This window comes from Heterodontus francisci, chromosome 8 (genome assembly GCF_036365525.1).
Source record: "Heterodontus francisci isolate sHetFra1 chromosome 8, sHetFra1.hap1, whole genome shotgun sequence".
Lineage (NCBI taxonomy): Eukaryota > Metazoa > Chordata > Chondrichthyes > Heterodontiformes > Heterodontidae > Heterodontus > Heterodontus francisci.
Window position 1 is genome coordinate 70,373,753 of NC_090378.1, and position 27,296 is coordinate 70,401,048.

The 27,296-nt window shown below is 41.1% G+C and overlaps 1 protein-coding gene across 1 annotated transcript in view; it reads right to left on the reverse strand.

Moving 5' to 3' along the window:
- Window positions 1–1,776: 1,776 nt before the first annotated feature.
- Window positions 1,777–27,296, reverse strand: part of LOC137372892 (leptin receptor gene-related protein) — a 31,537-nt gene continuing 6,017 nt past the window's right edge. Inside the window, exons 2-4 of the mRNA XM_068037300.1 lie at window positions 11,408–11,483; window positions 9,589–9,775; window positions 1,777–4,454 (exon numbers count right to left, since the gene is read on the reverse strand). Of these exons, the coding sequence (XP_067893401.1) occupies window positions 4,338–4,454; window positions 9,589–9,775; window positions 11,408–11,483 (380 nt within the window). The 3' untranslated portion in view covers window positions 1,777–4,337. The remainder of the gene's footprint in view (window positions 4,455–9,588; window positions 9,776–11,407; window positions 11,484–27,296) is intronic.

Here is a 27,296-nt window from a genome sequence, read left to right on the forward strand (position 1 = left end):
TCCATAACTACCTTAAATCTTACAAAGTTATGGTCGCTATCCCCGAAATGCTCCCCCACTGACACTTCTACCACTTGTCCAGCTTCATTCCCTAGGATTAGGTCCAGTATCGCCCCTTCTCTTGTAGGACTTTCTACGTGCTGGCTCAAAAAGCTCTCCTGTATGCACTTTAAGAACTCTGCCCCCTTTAAGCCTTTTGCACCAAGACTATCCCAGTTGATATTGGGGAAGTTGAAATCCCCTATTATTACCCTATTATTTTTACACCTCTCTGAGATTTTCTGACATATCTGCTCCTCTATCTCTCCCTGTTTGGAGACCTGTAGTACACTCCCAGCCAAGTGGTTTCCCCCTTTTTGTTTTTAAGTTGTACCCATGTGGCCTCATTTGAGGAACCTTCTAAGATATCGTCCCTCCTTACTACAGTAATTGACTCCTTGATCAGCAGTGCAATGCCACCTCCTCTTTTACACCCTCCCCTATCACGCCTGAAGATTCTCTACCCTGGAATATTGAGCTGCCAGTCCTGCCCTTCCCTCAACCTCTCAGACACAGCCTGCAAAAGCCAGAAAATTAAAGGCATAGACTGCAAAGAAAATTAAAGACACAGTCTGAACAAATAGCAAAAAAAACTGCCTTCCGCTAGCTTCCTCTCCATCTAAGAAAAAGGTGACCAGCAAAATTAAGCTACCTCCATTTATATCTAAGAGTGCAAAGAAGAAATTTGTAAGAGAAATTTCCAACAGGCCCTCCCCTATTCGGCATTTCTAATCCGCGATCTCCAATTTTGCGACTTTTTTTTTCTAAATTAAACTGACATTAGTTTTAACTGAAATTCATGTTAGTTTATAGTGCTATTTAGTAATTTCCTTGCCTTTTTATGCCTTTGACCTTTCCCTGAATGTTTGTAAAGTTGCGTGAAGTTAAACCCCTCCCTGAGTTTAAGAGAGTGCAAATAAATCCTAATTCTGGGTTTAAGAGAGGGAAAGAAATTCAATCACTAATCTATTTATGGACAGGCAGCTGGAAAAACAGGGAAATTTGTTCAGAGGAAAAAAAGATTAACTACCTCGTAACAATGAGAATTAGTTAATTGATAGTCAATTAGGTTGCTTTTAAGCCCTTTCTTATGCATCTTTTGTAATGAATCATTTGACAAACAGCAAGAAGTGAAACTATTTTGTGTTAAAGATTGTGAGCAAAAGATTCAATCTGATTCAAGTTAAAGCTTGCGATACAAGTGACCTTTTTCCACCCTCAAAACCCTCTCTATAGCATTTTTTCTTTTTTTCTATTGATACTATTATGGTCATTACTCCTCTGAACTTTACACTTGTTTCTCCTTCGCTCAGACATACTGTCCTACCCTTTTGCCTTATGGATTATGGAAGTTTAGGCTGAGCTAGCATACCTTGAGAATCTGGGTTTAAATAATCTAGACTGATGTAATGCAAATCTTGTCACTATTGATACAAAGGGTCCAAGTAAACAGAGTTTGGGTCAATGTGAATTCAGCTCCTACTGAGCAAGAACCCACAGCATGGAAATAGCAATGAATTGATACAACAGTAAATAATGTGGGAAATGGAAATGCCGCACTGGTAACAGGGCAGTTGAGGTTAAGGCACATTGTTAGAACAGAATAAATGGGGTTTTAATCTGCATCCAACCACATACCTGACTTTGGAATGCTTGATATCTCAGTGTTGAAATGGGAAGATGCTCCATTTCCCACAATTAACATCCCTTATTTAGATATACAAACAATTCACCAAATAAAAAAAAATCTATGTTTGCATTTTATTCACATACATTTAAATTCAAACACAACTATATAGGAATCAACTACAGACATCAACCTAGTTCATAGTTTTACAATTAGCTTGTTAATTTACATTGTATACAGTGAAAAAGTATTGAAAACTTATTGACAATAACATTCAGTAAACAGTTCACATACAAAAGTTTAAAAGTAGTTTGTGATGTTTGAAGCTTACAATGTTCCCACAGATATAATAAACTTCAACCAAAGGAACCCTATTTAACAAAAAAAACCTCCTCCCATAAGTTTTCAACTTTTTTTTTTTAAAAACTTAATTTGTCAAATAAGCCATAAATTTGAAAAGATCAGTAATCAATAGGCCATTCTTGAATGCTTTATTTATATCAACTGCATAATGGGAAAGTTAATTAAACAGGTTTGTTTCTAACAGTGCAATATTTAGTTAAAGCAATCTGAAGGCGAGGGAGTGATTAGAGATCTGTGCTGTCAGCATACCAATTAACAGTGCCAATTATTTTGCTCACTATATTTGAGATTTAGTTTTTATATAATAACAGAAGGCCAACATTATTTAAGATATGCAAACTCTTCATTCCCAAATGTACTGTACAATTGACATTAATATCTGATAATAATTCAACTATCCCAGAAAACAGGACTATGATTTAAGACATTAAATAGACAAAAGTTATAGTATTATCGAAAAGATAATTCACTTCAGAATGTTTTACCCCAATTAGATTTTGGTTGTATTTTGAAGGCAAGGCCAGAAATTACTGTTGGCAATATTAATACATGAACACAATGTGTATACTTTGATCACAGTCCTGTTATTTTAATAGAGACATCAATTCATTTTAAAATGGGTAATGCCTACATTAAAAGTACATATCATGCAAACATATTAGGCATTCACCTAATATCACCAAACTCTAGCCTTTAATAATTGGATGCATGTCATACTGTATTGTGAAAAATGTGTAGTCAAAGCTTCCTTGTAGAAAGAATACATTGCATGGCTTTGGCTACAAGTTACCAGGTCACTCCGGAAGTGGAGAAAGCAAATGCAGAAATTGGCGAGATGCCCACATGATCTAAATTTTTTTTTCTTTTGTTCCATGTTAAAAGGCAAAGTTGAAAAAAACACAGCAAATGTTATTTCATCTATACCAATTGGCAAAGCATGGTGGCAATGCTTTGAGCGAATATGCAATACTACAAGCATGGCATTCAAAGTCACATCTGTAAGTCGTTCTTTGGGCTTGGCTTAATGCTGAAATTAAATCATTTGTCAAGGGTACACAGTAACCAAACGCTGAGGCAACTACCATCCATAATTCATTGCCAAATTATCACTGTTTGCAAGCAACACACAATGCAGTATGTCCATTTTTCATCATCCCTTCACATAAATTTCAGATGCTTAAGTACGTACACCTGTATGAGCTGAACAGCACATTCCTAGTGCAGAGATTCCCCTCACATAACATTTAATGTAGATACACTGATGAAATGATACATGTCTGTACTTATTCAAATAATCTCTTCAAAATATGAGTCAGTATCAGAAAGGGTAGAACATTCTATTAATACGTTACTAAAAGTGTCCAGAAGTTTTTTTTCTTGAGTAGTGCTTCCATTACTTAACATTTCAAACCCTTTGACTGGCATATAAACACTAAAGAAAAAAATCCTGGGGATTTAAGATGCACTGCATTTTGTTTAATAATACAATCTGGCTCTTGAAGCATTACAGATCTTTACACAAGCATCTCAAAATGGCACAGACTGAAGTTTCTAAAGGTGTAAACACTAGCATTCTATTCACTGGAAAGGATGTATATGGTCACACAAGATGCATTGAAAAGGTTTTGACACCAGGATACATGTTAAGGTTAATAGGTGGATCTGTGCAAAGTGTATTACCAGGTCAACACTATTCAATGTATGCTCCTTTTCCTAAATGGAGGCAGCACAAATAACTGTCTCATGGGAGTTATATCTCTGTATACCTCCAGAGTGGGCCAGTCGGATAAATCACAAGTCAGTTACAATCAGTATGAGTAAGATACAGATCACATATCACAACTCATCAGGTTTTTTATTTATACAATGCATTAAGTAAATTTTAATTTTAATTTTAAAAAGGGAATTGAAATGGCGCAAAGATTTAAAAATGGCCCTAGGGACTTTTCTCTCCTCTCAATTGTAGCTTTGTTGCCACAAAATACAAAAATAACATTTTGCGAAGTTGATGGCATCAAACACCATGTAAATAATTTTGTTCACTGGTCTATACAAATAACTATTTGCATATTCCCATTTTCAGTTCAAGTAAAATTGCCATTTTGGAGATGTGACAGCTTAGTAAAGACCTAGGTAATGAAATCATTAAAATACAGTAACAAACCTTGGGTTTTAATGCTTAGTTAACTGTAAATGCAGCATTGTAAAATAGTGTGTTGTATACTGCACTTTAAGGTTGGAGTTTTAGTAATACAATTCAGTTTCAATGCCAATCAAAGGGTCGTCATATCCATGTTCCTTCACAACACTACCACTGCTCCCAGCTAAAGTCATCACCTCTACCAAATACTAGGAAAAAGCCCAAGATGGTGAGGAAGATTACTGCATTGCCGGCCAAAACAAGTCCACAAGCTCCCCATTGGATCTGAAACATGAAACACAGGATAGAAATCTTAACATAGTAGTCTTATTAAAAAAAACAGAACATTGTTTGCCCCGTTCTACAATGTGCACATTCAGTTAGACCGAAGTATTTTACTTGCTGCCCACAAGGCTGTCATTATATGCTAGCTGGGGTCAGTCCTCTTACGCTCCCTGTATGGCTCTCCATAATGAAGGAAACAACTCCAATGAAGCAACATTGAAATGACTGACAGATTAAATAAACTGTGATTTTTAAGCCAATCAAAAAGGGCTGCCCAGATGGAACATATTACCTAATTGATAACCCATGGATCCAAAGAAAGAACGAACATTGTTGGATAGTTACAGTTTGTATCAACATATGAATTAAAGTACATAGCAATCCAAACAACTGGTTATGCATGTTCAATTTTTTCTCCTTAATCCAGAGGGTGGGGGCTTCAATCCTTCATTTTTTCTTTTGTCTTTTGCAAGTGATGTTCATGAGACTTTAGCCAAATTTTCTTTTTGCAAAATGGAGGTGTACAAGACATGAGCAAAGGGAAATACACCTAATGTTGGGGCTGCATGATCTATAAAATATAGGATTGGGTACTTAAATCACCCACTCTTCAGAGTCCCCAGTTTTCAACAATGCTGCCATAGGGATGGTACAGCCAGAGGGCATGATGGAAGAATAAAACAAATAGAATTCTTTATCAGGCTTCCATCACATTTCTCTGGTGGTCCAGCCAAGGGGCACATATATTTATTTTGTTTGTGCAAAGTTATTTTTGTACGTGTATTAATTAGTAGACCTGCCCCATATTAGAAACTGTTTCAGTGAAAGATAATTGAACGATAAATTGCAAACTATAAAACAAACATTATTACAAAACTCACATGAACATTCAACAAATATTTCCTTTAGTGGACATACGCTGAATAAAATGTTAAAAATGCATTCTACTTTGTAGAAAAGATTAGTTAAGTTACGGTACTGTTACTTCTGGAGTCCCTTAAGCAACTACCCTTGGCCCCTTCCTATTTCTCATCTACATGCTGCTCCACATTATCATCTGAAAACACATCAGATTTTGCATGTACGCTGACAATACCCAGCTCTGCCTCAACCACCCCTTCACTGTTGCTAAATTATCAGACTGCTTGTTCAACATCCAATACTAGATGAGCAGAAATTTCCTCCAGCTAAATATTGCGAAGACTGAAGCGACTGCCTTCAACTCCTGTCACAAACACTATCCCCAACCACCAACTCATCTCTCGCCCTGGCCACTGTCTGAGGCTGAGCCAGGCTGTTCACAACCTTGGTGCTGCCTCTGACCCACAGATGAGCTTCTGACCATATATCCAAGTTATCATTAAGGCTATCTACTGCCTCTTCATAACACTGTCTGGTTCTACACCTGCCTCAGCTCATCTGCTGCTGAAACTCTCGGCCATGCTTTGTAACCTCTAGACTTGACTATTCCAGCACACTCCTGGTCAGACTCCTATCTTCCACCTATCATAAACATCAGCTCATCCAAAATTCTGCTGCCTGTATCCTAACTTGCAACAAGCCCTATTCACTCATCACCCCGTGTGCTCACTGACCTATACTGGGCCTGTATTAAGCATGGTCTCGATTTCAAAATTCTTATTTCTGTTTTTAAATCCCACCACGACTTTGCCCCTATCTCTGTAACCACCTCCAGCCCTACAACGATCCAAGGTATCAGTGTTCCTCCAATTCCGGCCTCTTGCACATCCCCTATATTAATCTCTCCAACATTGGCAGCCGCGCCTTCAGCTGCTAAGGACGGAAGCTCTGAAATTCCGTCTAAACCTCCCAGTTCTTTGTTCCTCCTTTAAGATGCTCCTTAAAACCTACCTCATCTGCCCTAATATCTTATGTTGCTCGGTGTCAAATTTTGTTTGATAATGCTCCTGTGAAGCACCTGGAGATGTTTTACTGCATTAAAGCAGCTATATAAACAAAAGTTGCTTTAAATTTGATTTTTAATGGATAAGAGGAAAAATTATGAATGATACAGATCAGGAATAAAATCAATAAAAAGCTTTGGAAAAATGTGCAATTTTAGTTAGAATCTTATAGGAAAAGATAGGTTAACGTTTTGGGTGAGTTCAGATTAAGCATGCCACCCCAAAGGTTGAACCATCTTTCTTAATGACTAAAGGGTGAATGAACCTGCATATATCGCACCTTTCAATATCTCAGGATACTTTACAGTCCCAACATACTTTACAGCCAATGAAGTACTTTTGAAGCGTAGTCATTGTTGAATATGCCATGCATTTCCAGCATTTTCTGAGTATTCTTTAACTTTGTGTTCAGAAGGTTTACAGATATATATTGGGCAAATTAAAAATTCTGTAAACCACCAACTGCAAGGATCATGTCCTGTAAAGCTACACAGACATGGAAATGAATGATGTAATGGAATTAGTCAATCAGAAATTAAAAACAGTAAAGCTTTATGCAAATGAATTAAAACCAGGAAAAAACATAGCTGGCCAAATTGTTCCTGCTGGAAAACTCCACAAACAGTGGCCACCCTCCAATATTTTGACAACTTGGCCATTCTTCAAGCGTAAGCTTAGACAGAGAGTGTGGGTCTGTCATGACTATATTAACTCACATGTCAATTTGCCAGTCTCAATTGAAAAAGAAGAATCTATCTCGTGGGGACGTAAAACAAAAACACAAACCCAAAGGTGGCAAGCAAGCTTTTCCATAAAATCGTGACAGCACAGGCGGCCATTTGGCCCGTCAAGTCTGTGCCAGCTCTCTGCAGCAGCAACTCAGCTAGTCTGACACCCATGCCCTTTCCCCATAGCCCTGCAAATTTTCTCTCTTCCGTTGCTTTTTTAATTTCCTTTTGAAAGTCCCGATTGTATCTGCCTCCACCACAGTCTCGGGTAGTGCATTCCAGATCCTAAACACTTGCTGAGAAAAGAAGATTTTCCTCATGTCGCCATTGGTTATTTTGCCAATCACCTTAAATTGGTGCCCGCTGGTCCTCGACCCTTCCACCAATGGGAACAGTTCTCTCTATCTACTGTGTATACCCCTCAAGACTTTTAACACCTCTATCAAATCTCCTCTCAACCTTCGCTTTAAGGAGACAACCCCAGCTTCTCCAATCTACCCACATTACTGAAGTCCCTCATTGCTGGAACCATTCTTGTAAATCTTTTCTGCACCACTCTAAAGCCTTCATGTCCTTTCCAAAGGGGGTACTCCAGTTGAGTTCTATAAAGGTTCATCAGAACTTCCTTGCTTTTGTACTCTGTCTTTATTTATAAAGCCCAGGATTCAGTATGTCTTTTTAACCACTTTCTCAACCTGCCCTGCCAACTTAAATGATTTATGCTCATATTCCCCAGGTTTCTCTGTTCCTGCACCCCCTTTAGAATTGTGGCCTTTATTTTATATTGCCTCTCCTCGTTCTTCAAACCACTTCACGCTTCTCTGCATTAAATTTCATCTGTCACGTCTGCCCATTCCACCAGCCTGTATGCCCTCGAAGTCTCTCACTATCCTCCTCAGAGTTCACAATACTTCCAAGTTTTGTGTCTTCCGCAAATTTTGAAATTGTGTCCTGTACCCCCAAATCTTAGTCATTAATATAGATCAAGAAAAGCAGCGGTCCTGGTTCTGACCCCTGGGGAACACCTTGCTCGCTCCTGTCCAAAAAACAATCGTTCGCCACTACTCTGTTTCTGGTCACTCAGCCAACTTCACATCCATCTTGCCACTGTCCCTTTTATTCGATGGGCTTTAACTTTGCTGACAAGCCTGTTATGTAGCGGTTTATCTACCACCTTTGGAAGTCCATGTACACCACATCAACCTCATCACCCTCATCAACGAACTAGGTTGCCTCATCAAGAAACTCAATCAAGAAATATGTGCTGGCTTTCTTTAAATAATTCAGAATTGTCTAAGTAACTGTTAATTTTAACCCAGATTATCATTTCTAAAAGCTTTCCCACCACTGAGGTTAAAATGACCAGCCTACAGCTGATGGGCTTATCCTTACAACCTTTTTTGGACAAGGGTGTAACATTTGCAATTCTCCAATCCTGTGGCACCACCCCCACATCTAATGAAGATTGGAAGACTATGCCTGATAACTCCACAATTTCTACCCTTACTTTCCTCAGTATCTTCAGATGCATTCCATCCAGTCTTGGTGACTGATCAACTTTAAGGACAGACAGCCTTTCTAGTGTATCCTCCATCAATTTTTAGCCCATCCAGTATCTCAACTGTGTCCTCTTTCCGTATGATTTTGGCAGCATCTTCTTCCTTAATAAAGACAGATGCAGAGTACTCATTTAGTACCTCAGCCAGGCCCTCTGCCTCCATGTGTAGATCCGCTTTTTGGTCCTTAATTGGCCCCTCCTCTTACTACCCTTTGACTATGCATATGCTCCTAGATAACATCACTATTGTACAGTTCTTGCACCCCTCTGAAATTTCTCTGCACATTTGATTCTCTATATCTTTCCCAGTCAGTGGCCTATAGAATACACCCAGTAGTGTAACTGACCCTCTATTGTTTCTTAACTCTAACCAAACAGATTCAGTCCTTGACACCTCCAGGACCTCTCCTCTCTCCAACACCGTAATATTCTCCTTAATCATTACAGCCACCCCTCTTCCTTTCTTTCCTTCCCTATATTTTGAACAACTTGCATCCAAGAATATTTAGTACCTGATCTTGCCCTTTTGAATCAGGTCTCCATTATTGCCATGACATCAAATTCCCATGTGGCTATTTGCAGCTGGGTGCTCATGAATTAGCAAAGGCCTGTGAATAATTAATCTGTCTTCCCATTCCTCAGCTGGGGAAATGGTTTATCATTTGGGATAAGAGGATGAACTAGGTAGGATTTTGGTCAACTAGTTATTGGTGTATCCTTGAACTCTCTTTACTATGCATCAATTATTTATTTTTCCCCCTTTGGTATTGCTGGTAGAAATTCAAGCACAAACTTTTTTTAAGTTCTAAATTTAAATTATTTAACACCTCAAATACCCTACTTTTGACATACAGAAAATTACTAGGTGGTGATAAAACTGAATAAGAAGGCATTTGCTGGTTGGTGTTTGAAGTAAAACTTACCACTGAAACTCGAGCAAGAATTATTGGGAGCCCAAAAGCAGAAACAACGATCCCTGTGGTGAAGAAATATGCAAGTTCACGACAGGCGCTGCTCGCTGCATCAGTGTCATCCCCCAATCTTCGTGCAATAAAGCTCGGGATAGGTGACAGGAAGTAAAATATCAGCACAAACAATGGCCAGTAAACACTGCGGTGGGATTAAAAATAAGAGAAAAATAATTAAAATGGTAAGATGATTGTTAAAGGCCTATAATAAATTCTACTGGAACAATCATTTGTATTTGTTTTTGATGAAAGCAGGAATTGATGTTTACACAACTCCCATTTCATAAAACTGTTAAACTTCCAAAGCTTTTTAACAGAAGGACCCAAGTTAACAGCCATAATGTTACTGAAGTTGAAAAGTAGTAAAACGCGATGAGACATTTAAGCAACAAGCTTGGGATTTAAAACCTGCAAACTGTAGGAAAAAGGCACTCTAGTGAGGAAGATGGAATACTGAAATAAATTTTCATTTTGTGACAATGCAAAAATGCGTCAACAAGAAATTCTGGGAATGATAATGTTTCACTTTCTAATTGGTGGTGTCCTAACATCTGTTTATTTAATCATAATTTCCACTCCATCCGTCTGGAATGCCAATTCTTTGACAGCAGAAGTCTCTTGTGTAATGTAACTTATAATGCTCAGACAACCTCTGAATTATTTTTTGTTTAGACTTAAAAGGGATGTCGTGAAATTATAAACTCAGAAAAATGGAAGGAGGGGAGAGTCATGTAGCAGGGCGATGGAGAGGATGTGGGAATGAGAACAGAAATGAGCTCAAACAAAAGGACGTGCAAACCAAAGGGAGTGAGGAAGAGCACAACAGGAACTGACTAACAATGGGGAAAGCAATAGGAGCTATGGACTGGTCACGGAAGAACTTAATAGTTTGAAAAGTGGTAAAGCAGTGGCAGTTTGGGTTCCATTCTCCTGGAACCCCCTCAAAACTGATAGAGCTTGACCACACCCCCTCCACCTTCCACATAATGCCAACTCCCAGGAACCCGTTAATATTTCCAGACTCCATCCCCTCCAATGATCCCAACCCCTCTCCCCAGTTCTGTAGGACCCCTAGAATAGTCTGCCCAAAACTCCAAGATGCCAGAACATTCACAGTGTTCTCTGATCTCAACATTGCCAGACCCTTGGATCGCCCTTCCCAATGGCCACAGGTCTAATACCCCTCTCGCATTGTCCCAGCTACTGCTCTGTTCCTAGAATTTCCTCCTTCTACGCTCCCAGACCGTGGACCTCCCCTCAAGGTATTGCTAGGTTCAAAAAGGCTATCTGAGTACTACCAAAATCTAGACCACATTTCCAGTGCTCCAATATCCTGGGATTGCCCCCAGTAATGAAAATCAGTCTCCCGAATACTACTGCTCAACATTGCTATTGAATAATCAGGAACTCTGGCTGGTTTTTCTCTTTCCTAACCTCTGGGTGCTAAAGTCAGGGAAATCATGGGCCTTCAGCACCACATTGATCCACTTGGGAAACTGTACTTGTATTTGAGTTTTTTTTTTATGTTTAAAAAATCAACATTAAGTTTATGAGGATTTCATCATTAGGATGTTTTTGGGCCTGTTTCCTGTGCAAATTTGATAGCAAAAGAGCAGCAGAGTGATAACTGATCAAGCAGTATGACTGGTTAGAAATAGTCCTGTAAAAGTGCTCAACTACTCTCAGAGACATGACTAAACAATGTATTAAAGAAGATATTTTTTTGTGCAAATTGTGGTTTTTATCAATGCAGAAGTGAAAGTCAGAATCTTACCCATATTGTTCGAGAGCACAGCCTAACATGAGGAAGGTCAGGCCGATGGCACCACTGAAAGATAAGCCGACCAGAGCTGCAACAAAAATGAGAAAAGAGAAAATTATAGTAATGTACCCAGTATAGTATTTACATTCAAAATTATTTACATAATAATGGGATACTTGATCTTGTTCCTTGCACTTGACCGGATGCAGAAAGTAGTTACTGATAGTTAATTCCTCTCTCAACTTTAACCGCTCTCTCCTTCAGAGTTTTTGCCATCCCATTTTATTTTATTAATAGCACAATAGTTTGCATTACTTTCCTTCCTTTTCTGCTCCTCCTGCGCACCATTCCTCCTCCTCGTTGTATTGAATAGAGGCTAACTAACCATCTCCTGTTCTAACTCAATTTTTGTCAATTTCTTAAAACTGTATTCTGCATTCTGCAATCCACAGGCTCTTGAACCTAAGCTAGTATTAGCTAACTTTTTTGATTTCTTTCCTCTTTCCAACCTTGCTGTGGCCTACACTATGAGACTTGGCCTTTCACTGAGGTTCACAGTGTATGCTGCTATGCCATTGAACATTTTTCAAAATATTGTGGTTTTACTTAATGAAACAGCTCCTATGTTAACTGTATTAGCAATATTCCAGAATAAATGTCTTCTTATATCAACCTGCATTATTAAAATACATGCCTCTGAAGCAGTGTCACTTTCTGGTTGGTCCACAGGAAACATGTTATCCATCCTTCCCTTCATTAATTAATGGGAACTGCATGCTAACTCTTCCAATCAGACAGTTCCTCAGAAACCACGCAAGCCCTGTGTGCGCGACTCAGCTTACTTCTTTTACAGTAATGGCTGCTCTTCTGCTTCTTTGCCATCTCTACCTCACTGATCTGAAGCGACCGGATCTCTATGTGCCAATGATCTGATTTTCCCTGGCCTTTTGCCCCTCACTTTGAGTCCCCTTTGACTCTGTGCTCAACACAACACTCATCCCCAGCAAGTTGCAAAAGGACCGTAATTCAATCAATCTCTGCTCACCCTTCCCTAAGTCAGCAATGTCAAGATCAACTGCAGCACCCATCTCACATCAGCTAATTCAGCATGCTTGAGACAGAAGGTGTGGTACTAAGCCCCCTCCAGAACTTGAACATAGAGTGGATATTTCAGTACAGCACTAAGGAAGAGTTGCATTGTTGGAGGTCAGAACATGAGAAAAGATCATTCAGCACTTAGCTTGTTCTACCATTCAGCTTGATCTTAGCTGATCGATCCTTCAACTCCATTTACAACCATATGGCCCATCACGTCTATGCTGGCTGAGGGATAAACACTGGCCAGGCCACTGGTGATAACTCCCCTGCTTTTCTTCGAAATAGTGCCATGTTCAACAAGCATATGGACTCTCGGTTTAACGTCTCATCTAAAAGAGGGCAGCTCGAACAGATTAGCACTCTCTCAGTATTGAACTGGAATGTCAGCCTTGATTTTTGTGCTCAAGTCTGGCTCAGAGGCAGGAGTGTTACCAACTGAGCCCGGCTGACACTAATCAGACAGGTGATCAAAAGCTTGGTCAAAGAGATAGGTTTTAAGCAGCGTCTTAAAGGGGGAGAGGTAGCGAGGTTTGGGGAAGAAATTTCAGAGCTTAGGGCCTCGACAGCTGACAGCACGGTCACCAATGAAGGAGTGTAAAATTGGATGCGCAAGAGACGAAAATTGGTAGGCAGTTGGGCTGGTGAAGGTTAGAGACAGAGAGGCCATGGAGCAGTTAGAAAACAAGGATGAGTCATTTAAAATCGAGCTGTTGCTTGACTGGGAGTCAATGCAGGCTAGCAATCACAGAGATGACGGTTGAACAGGACTTGGTGCGAGTTAAGATACGAGCAGCAGAATTTTGGATGGAGTTGAGTTTATGGAAGATGGGAGGCCAACCAGAAGTGTGTTGGAATAATCAAGTCTAGATGTCACAAAGGCATTGCTAAGGGTTACATCAACATAGGCAGTAGTAGATTTAGGCTGAGGTGGAACTAGACAGTGATGCTGCGGATGTGTGATATATTAATTATATCTGGGGGTATGGACAGTTTTATGGGCAGGGCTAGCTCCAGCTCAATTTTGTTTTAAAACTAACATAAAAGATCACAGAAATTCAATTTGCACTGGGTCTAATTTGTGCTTAAAATTCTGTGATGCTTTGCACTGCTTGTGTCAATTTTGGGCAAATTACACAAAAAATACCAGTGTAACCAAGCAGAAAGGCCAGGCCCTGATAGTCGCACTCGAGGCTTACAGATAAAGCACGGTCACTTGAGCGAAATGCAGGAAGTTCTCTGGTTATAGTGGGACTGTACCTCAGCATGCTTCAGTACACAAGTGAGAAAAGTGTGAGGAGGGAAGAAATATGAAAGTCAGAAAATGCCACTTTATCAGCCTGCACCCATTTCCCTTCAAGAAACATCTTGAATCTGACAAATCCCCAGGACCTGAAGGCCTACATTCTAGGGTTCTAAAAGAGGTATCTGCAGATAATGGATGCCTGGTTATGATTTTCAAAAATTTCATGGATTCTGGCACAGTTCCAGCAGATTGGAAGTTAGCAAACACAGCTATTCAAGAGAGCAGGGAGAGAGAACACAGGGAACTACAGGCCCGTTAACCTGACATCAGTTGTCGGGAAAGTCCTGGAATCTATTATTAAGGAAGACTCAACAATGTACTTAGAAAATCATAGTATGCTCAGGCAAAGTCAACATGGTTTTACAAAAGGAAAGTCATGCTTGACAAATTTTCTGGAGGATCTAACTAGTACGGTAGATAAAGGGGAACCAGTAGATTTAGTATACCTGGATTTCCAAAAGGTTTTTGATAAGGTACCACACAAAAGGTTACTATGCAAGATAAGAACTCATGGAGTACATATTAGCATGGATAGAGGATTGGTTAAAGGACAGGAAGCAAGACTAGTTGAGTGCCACAAGGATCAGTGCTGCGGCCTAAGCTATTTACAATCTATATTAATGACTTAGAAGAACAGACAGAGAGTAATGTATCTAAGTTTGCTGATGATACAAAGGTAGGTGGAAATGCAAGCTGTGAGGAAGACAGAGAGAGGCTGCAAAGAGACATAGGCAGGTTGTGTGAGTGAGCAACAAAGTGGCAGATAGAGTATAATGTGGGGACGTGTGAGATTATTCACTTTGGTCATAAGAATAGAAAAACAGAAATGTTTTTAAAAGGTGTGAAACATGTAAATGTTGATGTTCAGAGAGACTTGGGGGTGCTTGTACAAGGAACACAAAGTTAACATGTAGGTACAGCAAGCAATTAGAAAGGAAAATGGCGTGTTGGTCTTTATTGCAAGGGGATTGGAGTACGAGAATAAAGAAGTCTTGCTACTATAGTATGAGACCACACCTGGAATAGTGTGCACAGTTTTGGTCTCCATATTTAAGAATATACTTGCATTGGAGGCAGTGTAGTGATGGTTCACTAGACTGATTTCTCAGATGAGAGGGTTGTCCTATGATCAGAGGCTGAATACATTGGGCCTATATTCTCTGGAGTTTAGAAGAACATGAGATGATCTCATTGAAACTTATAAGATTCTGAAGGAGCTTGACAGGGCAGGTACTGAGAGATTGTTTCCGCTGGCTGGGGAATCTGAAACACGAGGGCACCGTCTCAGAATAAGGGGACAATCATTTAGGACTGAGAGGAGGAGAAATTACCTCACTCAAAAGAGTTGTGAATCTTTGGAATTCTCTATCCCAGAGGGTAGTGGCTGCTCTATCGTTGAATATATTTAAGGCTGCGATAGATAGATTTTTGGTATCTCAGGGAGTCAAGGGATATGGGGAGGGGATGGGAAAGTGGAGTTGAAGCCCAAGATCAGCCACGCTCATACTGAATGACGGCGCAGGCCCGATGGGCCTTAATGTCTACTCCTGCTCCTATTTCTTATGTCATGTTCTTACCATGCTAGCAGCTCACACATAAACTGAATAACCATTGGAGAAAAAAAAACAGTAATTGGAATTAAATGCAAAACCAGGCAAGAAAGAGAAAGCAAGTGTGCTTAGCTCCAAATAGAGAACTTGTATCAGTCTTCCTTGGCGTGCTTCTTTAAAAGAAGAAAAATTCAGCAAACCAAGCAGAAAGGACATTCATGGAATAATGCAGGAGGAAATGTGGCTTTTCAAGAATTGTATATTCAAGAGAGAAAATGTCAAAAAAAGCTGTAGTGCAGTACCATCTAGTGCCCAACTGACATAATCAAGATATTCAACAGCTATTCAGAATCCTACCATTTCCACCTCCTCTAGAAACAACTTTTGTTTTTTTTATTGTCCCTTTTACTACTCCCTTTGGCCTTTCACCATGAAACCTGTTGTCATTTAATCTCTCCTGCCCTCCACCCTATCAGACCACTCCCTTTTGTTCTTCTTCCCACCCTCCTCTCTTTCACTTGCTTAAAACCTATTCCAAATCTAACTTTTTCCAGTTCTGATGAAAGGTCACAGACCTGAAACGTTAACTTTGTTTCTCTCTCCAAAAGATGCTGCCAGACCTGAATATTTCCAGCATTTTCTGTTTTTATGACATAATCAAGAATCTGCCAAGCATTAGTTCCAATGGGAACAAAGTGCAGTGCAGCAAAAGAAACACCCACGCCTTTCCAAACTTCTCTGGTGCTTAGGAATTTCATTTTATTTCACTAATCCCATTTAAATTTGCAAGTCTTTGTTTTTAAAAATAAAGTTGAAAAGAATACTGGGAAAAGATTCCTTGAACTGTTTGAAAAGTACACCTTATTAGAAATTTATTTTAATGAAATAAATGTTGGGACATGGTAACATGTGGCTTTGAGGGAAAGAGGGAAGGAAAAGGATTCAGCAAAGTCTTGGCAATGGAATGTCATATTTGTGCCCAAACCTCAGAATCACTGAAGAGATGATGGCCTCAAACTAACTGCCAAACACATTTTTATGGTCTGTCTGGCAGGAATAAACAGCAGTGCTAGAACAACCAGTCTAATATGTCCGCATGCCTCTTACTTAATGTTCCTGGTACTTCTACTTTGTTTTAAACTCAGAATGTAGCTTTCCACTCTGTATTAACTAGATTGTTTACATTTTCAGTCAACAAAACACAGGCGATGGAGACTTTTTAACTGCATTCAAAATTCAATTAATTTAGGGTTTTGTGAGTGAAGACATTTTTCAGCTTAATGCAGTTTCTGAAGTTTACAGAACATAGAAAAAAACCTACACTTTTGTAATCAGTAGTGTTTCTTCTCCCACAAAAGGAATGCATTAAAGGCACAAAAGACAATTTAGTGCATGAATTTAATCATGCGTACTTTGTTTATACCCTTTTTTGCATTTTAGAACTTGAGAAAAAAATAGCAAAGGAAAGAAAAGAAAGAACTTGCATGCATAAGGCATCTTTCACAACCACAGGATATCCCAAAGTGATTGCAGCCAATGAAGTTTTTTTTTGTAGTCACTGATTTAATGCAGGAAAAACAGCAGCTAATTTGTAAATAGCAAAGTTCCACAAACAGCAGTGAGATAAATCCCATCCTTGTTGTTACTTGGGCGGCACAGTGGCGCACAGTGGTTAGCACCGCAGCCTCACAGCTCCAGGGACCCGGGTTCGTTTCTGGGTACTTTGCAAGTTCTCCCTGTGACCACGTGGGTTTTCGCTGGGTTTCCTCCCACAGCCAAAGACTTGCAGGTGATAGGTAAATTGGCCATTATAAATTACCCCTAGTGTAGGTAGGTGATGGGGAATATGGGATTACTGTAGGGTTAGTATAAATGGGTGGTTGTTGGTCGGCACAGACTCGGTGGGCCGAAGGGCCTGTTTCAGTGCTGTATCTCTAAATAAAATAAATAAATAAAAAATAAAATGGCAGATCATGTTTTCAGGTGTTGTTTGAGGGATATATGCAGAGATAAAAATTTATAATGGAAAATGTTGACAAATATATGACCTAAAAAATGACAAACAGGAAGGAAAGTTTGGTAGAAAGTAAGTGCATATCATGTATCTCAACTTTGAACTGCAGGAAGATCTTAAGGTACAATTGTAAATTTCATTCTTCCAAGTTCATTTTGACATGTGTAACATTATGACAAAATTCTAGTCTTTACAGGTTTATTGTGGAAAGTAACAGATACAATCTGATTTGCTGAATTAAGAGCCTCACAAACATTGAAGTATATGGCATATGATGCAACCAAAGTTTGGAAGATTAAAATTTGCAATTGTACCTACAAGTTTTTTTTTGCAGTTCAACTGAATGTACATCTGATCTGGTGACAGCAATGGCAAGATATATGGTTTTGAATGTACTATGGTTGTTGTTACCACTTACCAAAATGGAGTCAAAACAGAGAATCATAGAAATTAAAGCAATGGGAACAATTAGACCCATCTAGTTTGTCAATGTTAACTCTTAACTGGAATTAGATGTGTAAATATAGAATCAGGGACTGATTAGAAGAGGCGGAGGTATTGGAAAAACAAATGTAGAGTCTTTATTTAAAAAGAGTTCTTGGAGTGGGGATGTTGGGGTGGCGGGGGGGGGGGGGGGGGGGGGGGGGGGGAGGAGGGGCAGCACAGGTCGGAAGGTGAGATTAAGCTATCAATATGCCAGTCAGTCTGACATCAGGATCAGGGAGAACTACAGAATCGCTTAAGAGATGTAAAGCAATTGATTAAGAGTGATTGTGGATGTACAGAAGGGAAGTCATGTCACAATAATTTAACAGAATTTTTTCATCAAGAAAAGATGTAAATAAGGGAAATAACATAATCCATTCTTGGATCTTAGTAAAGCTTTTACCAAGATATTTCAGAAAACTAGTTCTGAAAATCGCAGTCATGTTACTACCAGCAGTAGGCGGAGATGGACTGAATTGTGGCTGAGCAATAGGAGACAGAGGATGTGTAAATTTGAAGTATTCTGGATGCAAGGTGCAGCGAGTGAAGTCTTGCAGGTCTTGGTGTTAAGATCAGTACTCCAAAGTTTTCATTAATGACCAGAAAAGGGTACCTGTAGCCTCATTTTACAGTTTGTACATTATATCACAATAGGAGTGGTTAATATAGTGGACGATGGCACCAAACCACAAGAGGACTTAGAATAGGGAAGTGAGTAGACAATTGGCAAATGCAACGTCATGTAAACGCAGGTGTAAAGTCATACATTAAGAACATGGAATAGGCAGAGATAACAGGAGTTAAGGGGAAAAAAACTGACCAAAATAGATCAAGAAAAGGGACCCAACTGTCATAGTGTATAGGTCCCCTCAAGACAATGTTGCATATTTGTCAAAAAAGCTAATGGGATGTTTGGATGCATAAAAATAAATGGACTGTTAATGAAGTGCAATAATCTTGCCGTTTCAGAGCACCTAGAGAATTGTGTGCAGTTTCTGCATCCACATGATAGAAAGGATGTATTCTGAGCTAGAACAGATCGAGAAGAACTTAAAAAAAAATAAGAGGACTGGAAAATAAAACACGAGGATTGGCTCTAAGAACTGGAAATCTTCTCATGGAGAAAATACTGAGGTTTGCAAATTGAGGCTTCAGAATGCAGAGGATCAGTTAGGACTATTTCAATTAGCATGATACAGCTGAACAATGGGATCCAAATAAATCCTGAGAATAGGGAGATTCAGGCAGAGTGCAATGGGATGGAGTCGATGGTGAGTGTACAGAATTTAGAGCAAGTGCCACAACAGCCTTCATTCGTCCCAATGTTTAGCTGGAGGAAACTTAGGCCTATCCAAGCCTGGAGATTAGATGAGCAGTCTGAAACATAGTGGAACGGTCAAAGGAGATGGTGGAGAAATAGAGCCAAGTGTCATCAGTTTATATATGCAGATGACGTCAACAACAGGAAGCATGTGTACGAGGAAGACAGTAACGATGGCTTCTTGAAGATTCTTGAGGTGACAGTGCTGAGAAGAGAAGCCACTGGTAGAGATGCACTGGCTACAGTTGGACAGGTAAGAGTGAAATCAGGCAAGGGCAGTCCAACTGAACTGCAAAATGGAGAGGCACTGAAGGAGGATGGCATGATCAACCTTGTGAATATCTGTGGAGATAGTGCACCACAGTAACAGAATGTCAGCTAGCATAGGAGCTAGGAAGGAAAGTTGGATAGTCATAGTCGCGTGGAAATGGGAACAAAGGAACAGGAGGTGGATCTCAGAGACAAGACTATTTCAGAGAGAGTATGGAAGTATGAAAGAGAAATTAGAGACAGACAGAGAGATTCAGGACTATGATGTGAACCTGGGGGAGAGATTCGTATTGCTGAAAAAGGGAAGAGGACTGGGGGAAATCTGAAGATGCAGCTGTATAGATGGTCTCTATCTTAGAGACCAAGTAATCCATGAGCCCCTCCCACTTGCTGTAGGAGGTGGTGGTAGGAAACAGCAGATGGCAGTGCAGAAAAGAAGCTGGTGGTAGGGTGGGGTGGGGGAATCTTTGCTCCCCAGGATGAGCCAAGAGTAATGGCTGCTTTCAGAAGAATAGTCAGGTCCAGTGGAATATTGCATTGTTCATCCAGATCTGGTAATAGAACACAAGAACTAGGAGAAGGAGTAGACCATATGGCCCATCGAGCCTGCTCCGTCATTCAAAACGATCATGGCTGATCCTCGGTTTCAACTCTACTTTCCCATCCGCTCACCATATCCCTTGATTCCCCGAGACACCAAAAATCCATCTATCCCAGATTTAATTTATTCAATGGGGCATCCACAACCCTCTGGGGTAGAGAATTCCAAAGATTCACAACCCTTTGAGTGAAGCAATTTCTCATTGCAGTCCTAAATGATCGGCCCCTTATCCTGAGATTGTGCCCACGTGTTTTAGATTTTCCAAGCAGTGGAAATAATCTCTCAGTGTCTACCCTATCCAGCCCCTTTAGAATCATATATGCTTCAATTAAATCACCGCTCATTCTTCTAAACTCCAGAGAATACAAGCCCAATTTACTTAGCCTCTCATCATAGGTCAACCCTCTCATCCCAGGGACCAATCTAGTGAACCTTCGCTGTGTCGCCTCCAATGCAAGTATATCCGTTCTTAAATATGGAGATCAAAACTGCACACAGTATTCCAGATGTGATCTCACCAAACCCTTGTATAATTGTAGCATTACTTCCTTATTCCTGTACTCCAATCCCCTTGCAATAAAGGTCAACATCCTATTTGCCAACTTAATTGCTTGCTGTACCTGTGTGTTAACTTTCTGCATTCCTTGTACAAGCACACCCAAGTCTCTTTGAACATTGACATTTACAAGCTGCACATCTTTTAAAAAATAGCGCTTTACTATTCTTATGACCAAAGTGCATAACTTCACACTTCCCCACATTATATTCCATCTGCCATCTTGTTGCCCACTCACAACCTGTCTATATCTCTTTGCAGCCTCTGTGTCCTCCCCACAGATTACCTTTCCACCTACCTTTGTATCATCAGCAAACTTAGATACATTACTCTCTGTCTCTTCATCTAAGTCATTAATATAAATTGTAAACAGCTGAGGCCCCAGCACTGATCCTTGCCACACCAACTTGAAACTGCCCCATTTATGCCCACTCATTGCTTCCTGTCTGTTAACCAATTATCTATCCATGCTAATATATTACCCCCAACTCCATGAGCCCTTATCTTGTCTGTTAAGCTTTTGTGTGGCACCTTATCGAATGCCTTTTGGAAATCCAGGTATACTACATCTACTGGTTCCTCTTTATCTACCCGACTAGTTATGTCCTCAAAAACTCTAATAAATTTGTCAAACAGGATTTCCCTTTAGTAAAACCATGTTGACTTGTTCTAATTATACTGTGCTTTTCTAAGTGCATTGTTAAGACGTCCTTAATAACAGATTCCAGCATTTTCCCAATGACTGATGTTAGGCTAACTGGCCTGTTGTTCCTTGTTTTCTCTCTCACTCCTTTCTTGAAAACTAGTGTAACATTTGCCAACTTCCAATCTGATGGAACCGTTCCCGAACCTAAGGAATTTTGGAAAATCATAGCTAGCACATCCAATATTTCTGCAACTATTTTAGAACCCTAGGGTGTAGGCCATTAGGTCCTGATTATGGTCAAGTCAGTGGACACCAGATATGCTAAAGTCTGTTCCCCTTAAACTTGAGATAGTAAGACAGTGGTCATACCAGGGAAATGGCTGTTAGGAGAAAGTGAAAGTTTCACTGATAACATCATGAGTAGAGGTCAGGGACTCATTGAGAAAATTAGCATCTTTGAAGTATTCTGGAGAATGGAAGGCCAAGAGTTCAAATGCTGGGGAATGGAGTTTTAAGTGACAGATTTTTTCCAGGAGAACATCAGGGTGTGTGGGCAGTGAGGGACATATGAAGTAGTTGGAGATAGTCTTGTCAGTGATCGAGGCCAGAGTGGTGAAGTACTCATAGATTCAGAGAGATACAGCACTGAAACAGGCCCTTCGGCCCACCGAGTCTGTGCCGACCAACAACCACTCATTCATACTAATCCTACATTAATCCCATATTCCCTACCACCTACCTACACTAGGGGCAATTTATAATGGCCAATTTACCTATCAACCCACAAGTCTTTGGCTGTGGGAGGAAACCGGAGCACCCAGTGGAAACCCATCCTGTCAGAGGGAGAACATGCAAACTCCGCACAGGCAGTACCCAGAACCGAACCCGGATCGCTGGAGCTGTGAGGCTGCAGTGCTAACCACTGCGCCGCCCCTACTGTCTCTGCATTGCACAGTTCTTTTTGTTCATTCATGGGATGGGAGTGTTGCTGGCATGTATTTGGAGCCCATCCCTCATTTCCCTTGAGGTGGTGGTGATGAGCTGTGTTCTTGAAGTGCTGCAGTTCATGTAGTGTAGGTACACCCACACTACTGTTAGGGACAGAGTTCCAGGATATTGACCCAGCAACAGTGAAGGAATAGTGATACAGTTCCAAGTCAGGATGCTGCGTGATTTGGAGGGGAACTTGCAGGTGGTGATGTTCCCATGTGCTTGCTGCCCTTGTTCTTCTAGGTGGTAGAGGCCAGGGATTTGGCAGGTGGGGTTGACGGAGACTGGGCGAGTTGCTGCAGGGCATCTTACAGATGGTACACACTGCGGCCACTGTGCATGTGATGGAGGGAGTGACTGTTTAAAGTGGTAGATGGGGTGCCAATCAAGCAGGTTGCTTTGTCCTGGATGGTGTCAAGCTTCTTGAGTGTTGTTGGAGCTGCATTCACCCAGGCAAGTGGAGAGTATTTCATCAAACTCCTGACTTATGTCTTACAGTTGGACAGGCTTTGGGGAGCCGGGAGGTGAGTTACTCACTACAGAATTCCCAACATCTGACCTGCTCTTGTAACCTCAGTATTTACAAGGCTGATCAACGGTAACTCCCCAGGATGTTGAGGGTGGGGGGATTCACTGATGGCAATGCCATTGAATGTCAAAGGTTAGATTCTCTCTTGTTAGAGATGGTCATTGCCTGGCACTTGTGTTACTGCCAATTATCAGTCCAAGCCAGAATGTTGTCCAAGTCTTGCTGCATCTGGACACCAACTGATTTAATATCTGAGCTGTTGCAAATTGTAACACTGCAACAATCCATACTCGGTCTAATGTAGCTTCAGCAGGTTAGCACCTCACTGTTGCCTCACCTCTGAAGTTCAGTTCTTTTGTTCACGTTTGGACCAAGGACTTAATGAGGTCTGGAGCCAAGTGGCCCAGGCGCAACCAAATTGAGCATTGGTGATGAGCTTATTGCTGAGTAAATGTCGCTTGATAGTGCTGTCATCAACACGTTCCATCCCTTTGCTGATGATAGAGAGTAGACTGATGGGGCAGTAATTGGCTGGATTGGATTTGTCCTGTTTTTTGTGGACAGGACATATCTGGGCAATTTTCCACATGGTCAGGTGGATGCCAGTGTTGTAGCTGTACTGGAACAGCTTGACTAGGGTCGTGGCTAGTTCGGGAGCACAAGTCTTCAGTACTGCAGCCGGAATGTTGTCAGGATTTTTGCTGTATCTAGTGCGGCCAGCCATTTCTTGACATCGCATGGAGTGAATTGAGTTGGCCAAACACCAGCATCTGTGATGCTGCAGACCTCAGGAGTAGGCTGAGATGGATCATCCACTCGGCACGTCTGGCTGAAGATGGTTGCAAATGCTTTAGCCTTGTCTTTTGCACTGACGTGACTGGCTCCCCTGGCCAGTTGTTTAATTGTACACCACCATTCATGACTGGATGTATCAGGACCGCAAAGCTTTGCTCTGATCTGGTGGTTGAGGGATTGCTTAGCACTGTCTATGACATGGTGCATCCACTGTTTAGCATGCATATAGTCCTGTGTTGTAGCTTCAGCAGGTTGGCACCTCCTTTTTAGATACGCCTGGTGCTGCTCGTGGCATACTCTCCTACCCTCCTCATTGAATCAGGGTTGATCCCTTGGCTTGACGGTAATGGTAGAGTGAGGGATATGCCAGGCCATTAGGTTACAGGTTGTGATTTCATATAATTCTGCTACTGGCGATGGCTCACAGCACCTCATGGATGCCCAATTTTGAGCTGCTAGATCTGTTCTGAATCTATCGCATTTAGCACAGCATATATTTCCATTAAAAAAGATAGAAGTCAATATCAAAGAACAAAGAACAGTACAGCACAGGAACAGGCCATTCGGCCCTCCAAGCCTGCGCCGATCTTGATGCCTGCCTAAACTAACACCTTCTGCACTTCCGGGGCCCATATCCCTCTATTCCCTTCCTATTCATATATTTGTCAAGATGTCTCTTAAACGTCGCTATCGTATCTGCTTCCACCACCTCCCCTGGCAGCAAGTTCCAGGCACTCACCACCCTCTGTATAAAGAACTTGCCTTGCACATCCCCTCTAAACTTTGCCCCTTGCACCTTAAACCTATGTCCCCGAGTAACTGACTCTTCCACCCTGGGAAAAAGCTTCTGACTATCCACTCTGTCCATGCCGCTCATAACTTTGCAAACCTCTATCATGTCGCCCCTCCACCTCCGTCGTTCCAGTGAAAACAATCCGAGTTTATCCAACCTCTCCTCATAGCTAATGCCCTCTAGACCAGGCAACATCCTGGTAAACCTCCTCTGTACCCTCTCCAAAGCCTCCACGTCCTTCTGGTAGTGTGGCGACCAGAATTGCACACAATATTCTAAGTGTGGCCTAACTAAGGTTCTGTACAGCTGCAATATGACTTGCCAATTTTTATACTCTATGCCCTGACCAATGAAGACAAGCATGCCGTATGCCTTCTTGACTACCTTATCCACCTGCGTTGCCACTTTCAGTGACCTGTGGACCTGCACGCCCAGATCCCACTGCCTGTCAATACTCCTAAGGGTTCTGCCATTTACTGTATACCTCCCACCTGCATTAGACCTTCCAAAATGCATTACCTCACATTTGTCCGGATTAAACTCCATCTGCCATTTCTCCGTCCAAGTCTCCAACCGATCTATATCCTGCTGTATCCTCTGACAATCCTCATCATTATCCGCAACTCCACCAACCTTTGTGTCATCCGCAAACTTACTAATCAGACCAGCTACATTTTCCTCCAAATCATTTATATATACTACAAACAGCAAAGGTCCCAGCACTGATCCCTGCGGAACACCACTAGTCACCTCCCTCCATTCAGAAAAACACCCATCCACTAATACCCTCTGTCTTCTATGACCGAGCCAGTTCTGTATCCATCTTGCCAGCTCACCTCTGATCCCGTGTGACTTCACCTTTTGTACCAGTCTGCCATGCGGGGCCTTGTCAAAGGCTTTACTAAAGTCCATATAGATAACATTCACTGCCCTTCCTTCATCAATCATCTTCATTACTTCCTCAAAAAACTCAATCAAGTTAGTAAGACACGACCTCCCCTTCACAAAACCATGCTGTCTCTCGCTAATAAGTTCGTTTGTTTCCAAATGGGAGTAAATCCTGTCCCGAATAATCCTCTCTAATAGTTTCCCTACCACTGACGTAAGGCTCACTGGCCTATAACTTCCTGGATTATCCTTGCCACCCTTCTTAAACAAAGGAACAACATTGGCTATTCTCCAGTCCTCTGGGACCTCCTCTGTAGCCAATGAGGATGCAAAGATTTCTGTCAAGGCCCCAGCAATTTCTTCCCTTGCCTCCCTCAGTATTCTAGGGTAGATCCCATCAGGCCCTGGGGACTTATCTACCTTAATGCTTTGCAGGACACCCAACACCTCCTCCTTTTTGATAATGAGATGACTGAGACTATCTACACTCCCTTCCCTAGGCTCATCATCCACCAAGTCCTTCTCTTTGGTGAATACTGATGCAAAGTACTCATTTAGCACCTCGCCCATTTCCTCTGGCTCCACACATAGATTCCCATCTCTGTCCTTGAGTGGGCCAACCCTTTCCCTGGTTACCCTCTTGCTCTTTATATATGTATAAAAAGCCTTGGGATTTTCCTTAATCCTGTTTGCCAATGACTTTTCATAATCCCTTTTAGCCCTCCTAACTCCTTGCTTAAGTTCCTTCCTACTGTCTTTATATTCCTCAAGTGCTTCATCTGTTCCTAGCCTTCCAGCCCTTACAAATGCTTCCCGAAACTTGCCAAACTTGTCTTTCTTCCTCACAGGAACATGCTGGTCCTGGATTCTAATCAGCTGACGTTTGAAAGACTCCCACATGTCAGATGTTGATTTACCCTCAAACAGCCGCCCCCAATCTAAATTCTTCAGTTCCTGCCTAATATTGTTATAATAAGCCTTCCCCCAATTTAGCACCTTCACCCGAGGACTACTCTTATCCTTTGCAATCAATTTGTAAAAGTATTAGAAAGGCTTTATGAATTGAAACAGAAATGCTGTGAATATCCAATTGAATTAATTTTCATGTTAATTGTTCCCTTTACATAAACCTCTTGTTAATGACAGTTTTTAATTTTAAGCTAGATATGTTACATTCATAGGTCTTATTATGGAATTAACAACAAATAAATAGAACAGTTGGTCAATGCACCAGTCCAAAGATAAAATGAGCTTTTGAATTTTATGCTAAAGCCATCAGGTATTTTTTTCAAACTTAACATGGGCGGCACAGTGGTTAGCACCGCAGCCTCACAGCTCCAGGGACCCGGGTTCGATTCTGGGTACTGCCTGTGCGGAGTTTGCAAGTTCTCCCTGTGTCTGCGTGGGTTTTCGCCGGGTGCTCTGGTTTCCTCCCACATCCAAAAGACTTGCAGGTGATAGGTAAATTGGCCGTTGTAAATTGCCCCTAGTGTAGGGAGGTGATAGGGAATATGGGATTACTGTAGTGTTAGTATAAATGGGTGGTTGTTGGTCGGCACAGACTCGGTGGGCCGAAGGGCCTGTTTCAGTGCTGTATCTCTAAATAAATAAAAAGGAAGATGCAGATTTCAATAGTTCATATTAAAACTGCAGAAATGCAAACTCAAAAGGAAAAAAAGGAAAATCTGCAAATACTGGAAATCTGAAATAAGAACAGAAAATGTTATAACTACATAGGAAGATGGAACTGTTCTCTTTAGGGCAGAGAAGATTAAGGGGAGATTTAATAGATATGCTCAAAATTATGAAGAGTTTTAACAGAGTAAGTAAAGAGAAAATGTTTCCACTGCCAGGAGGATGAGCAACCAAAGGGCTGTGAATCTTTGGAATTCTCTATCCCGGAGGGTTGTGGATGCTCCATCGTTGAATACATTTAAGGTTGGGATAGATAGATTTTTGGTCTCACAGGGAATCAAGGGATATGGGGAGCAGGCAAGAAAGTGGAATTGAAGCCCAAGATCAGCCACGATCGTATTGAATGGCAGAGCAGGCTCAATGGGC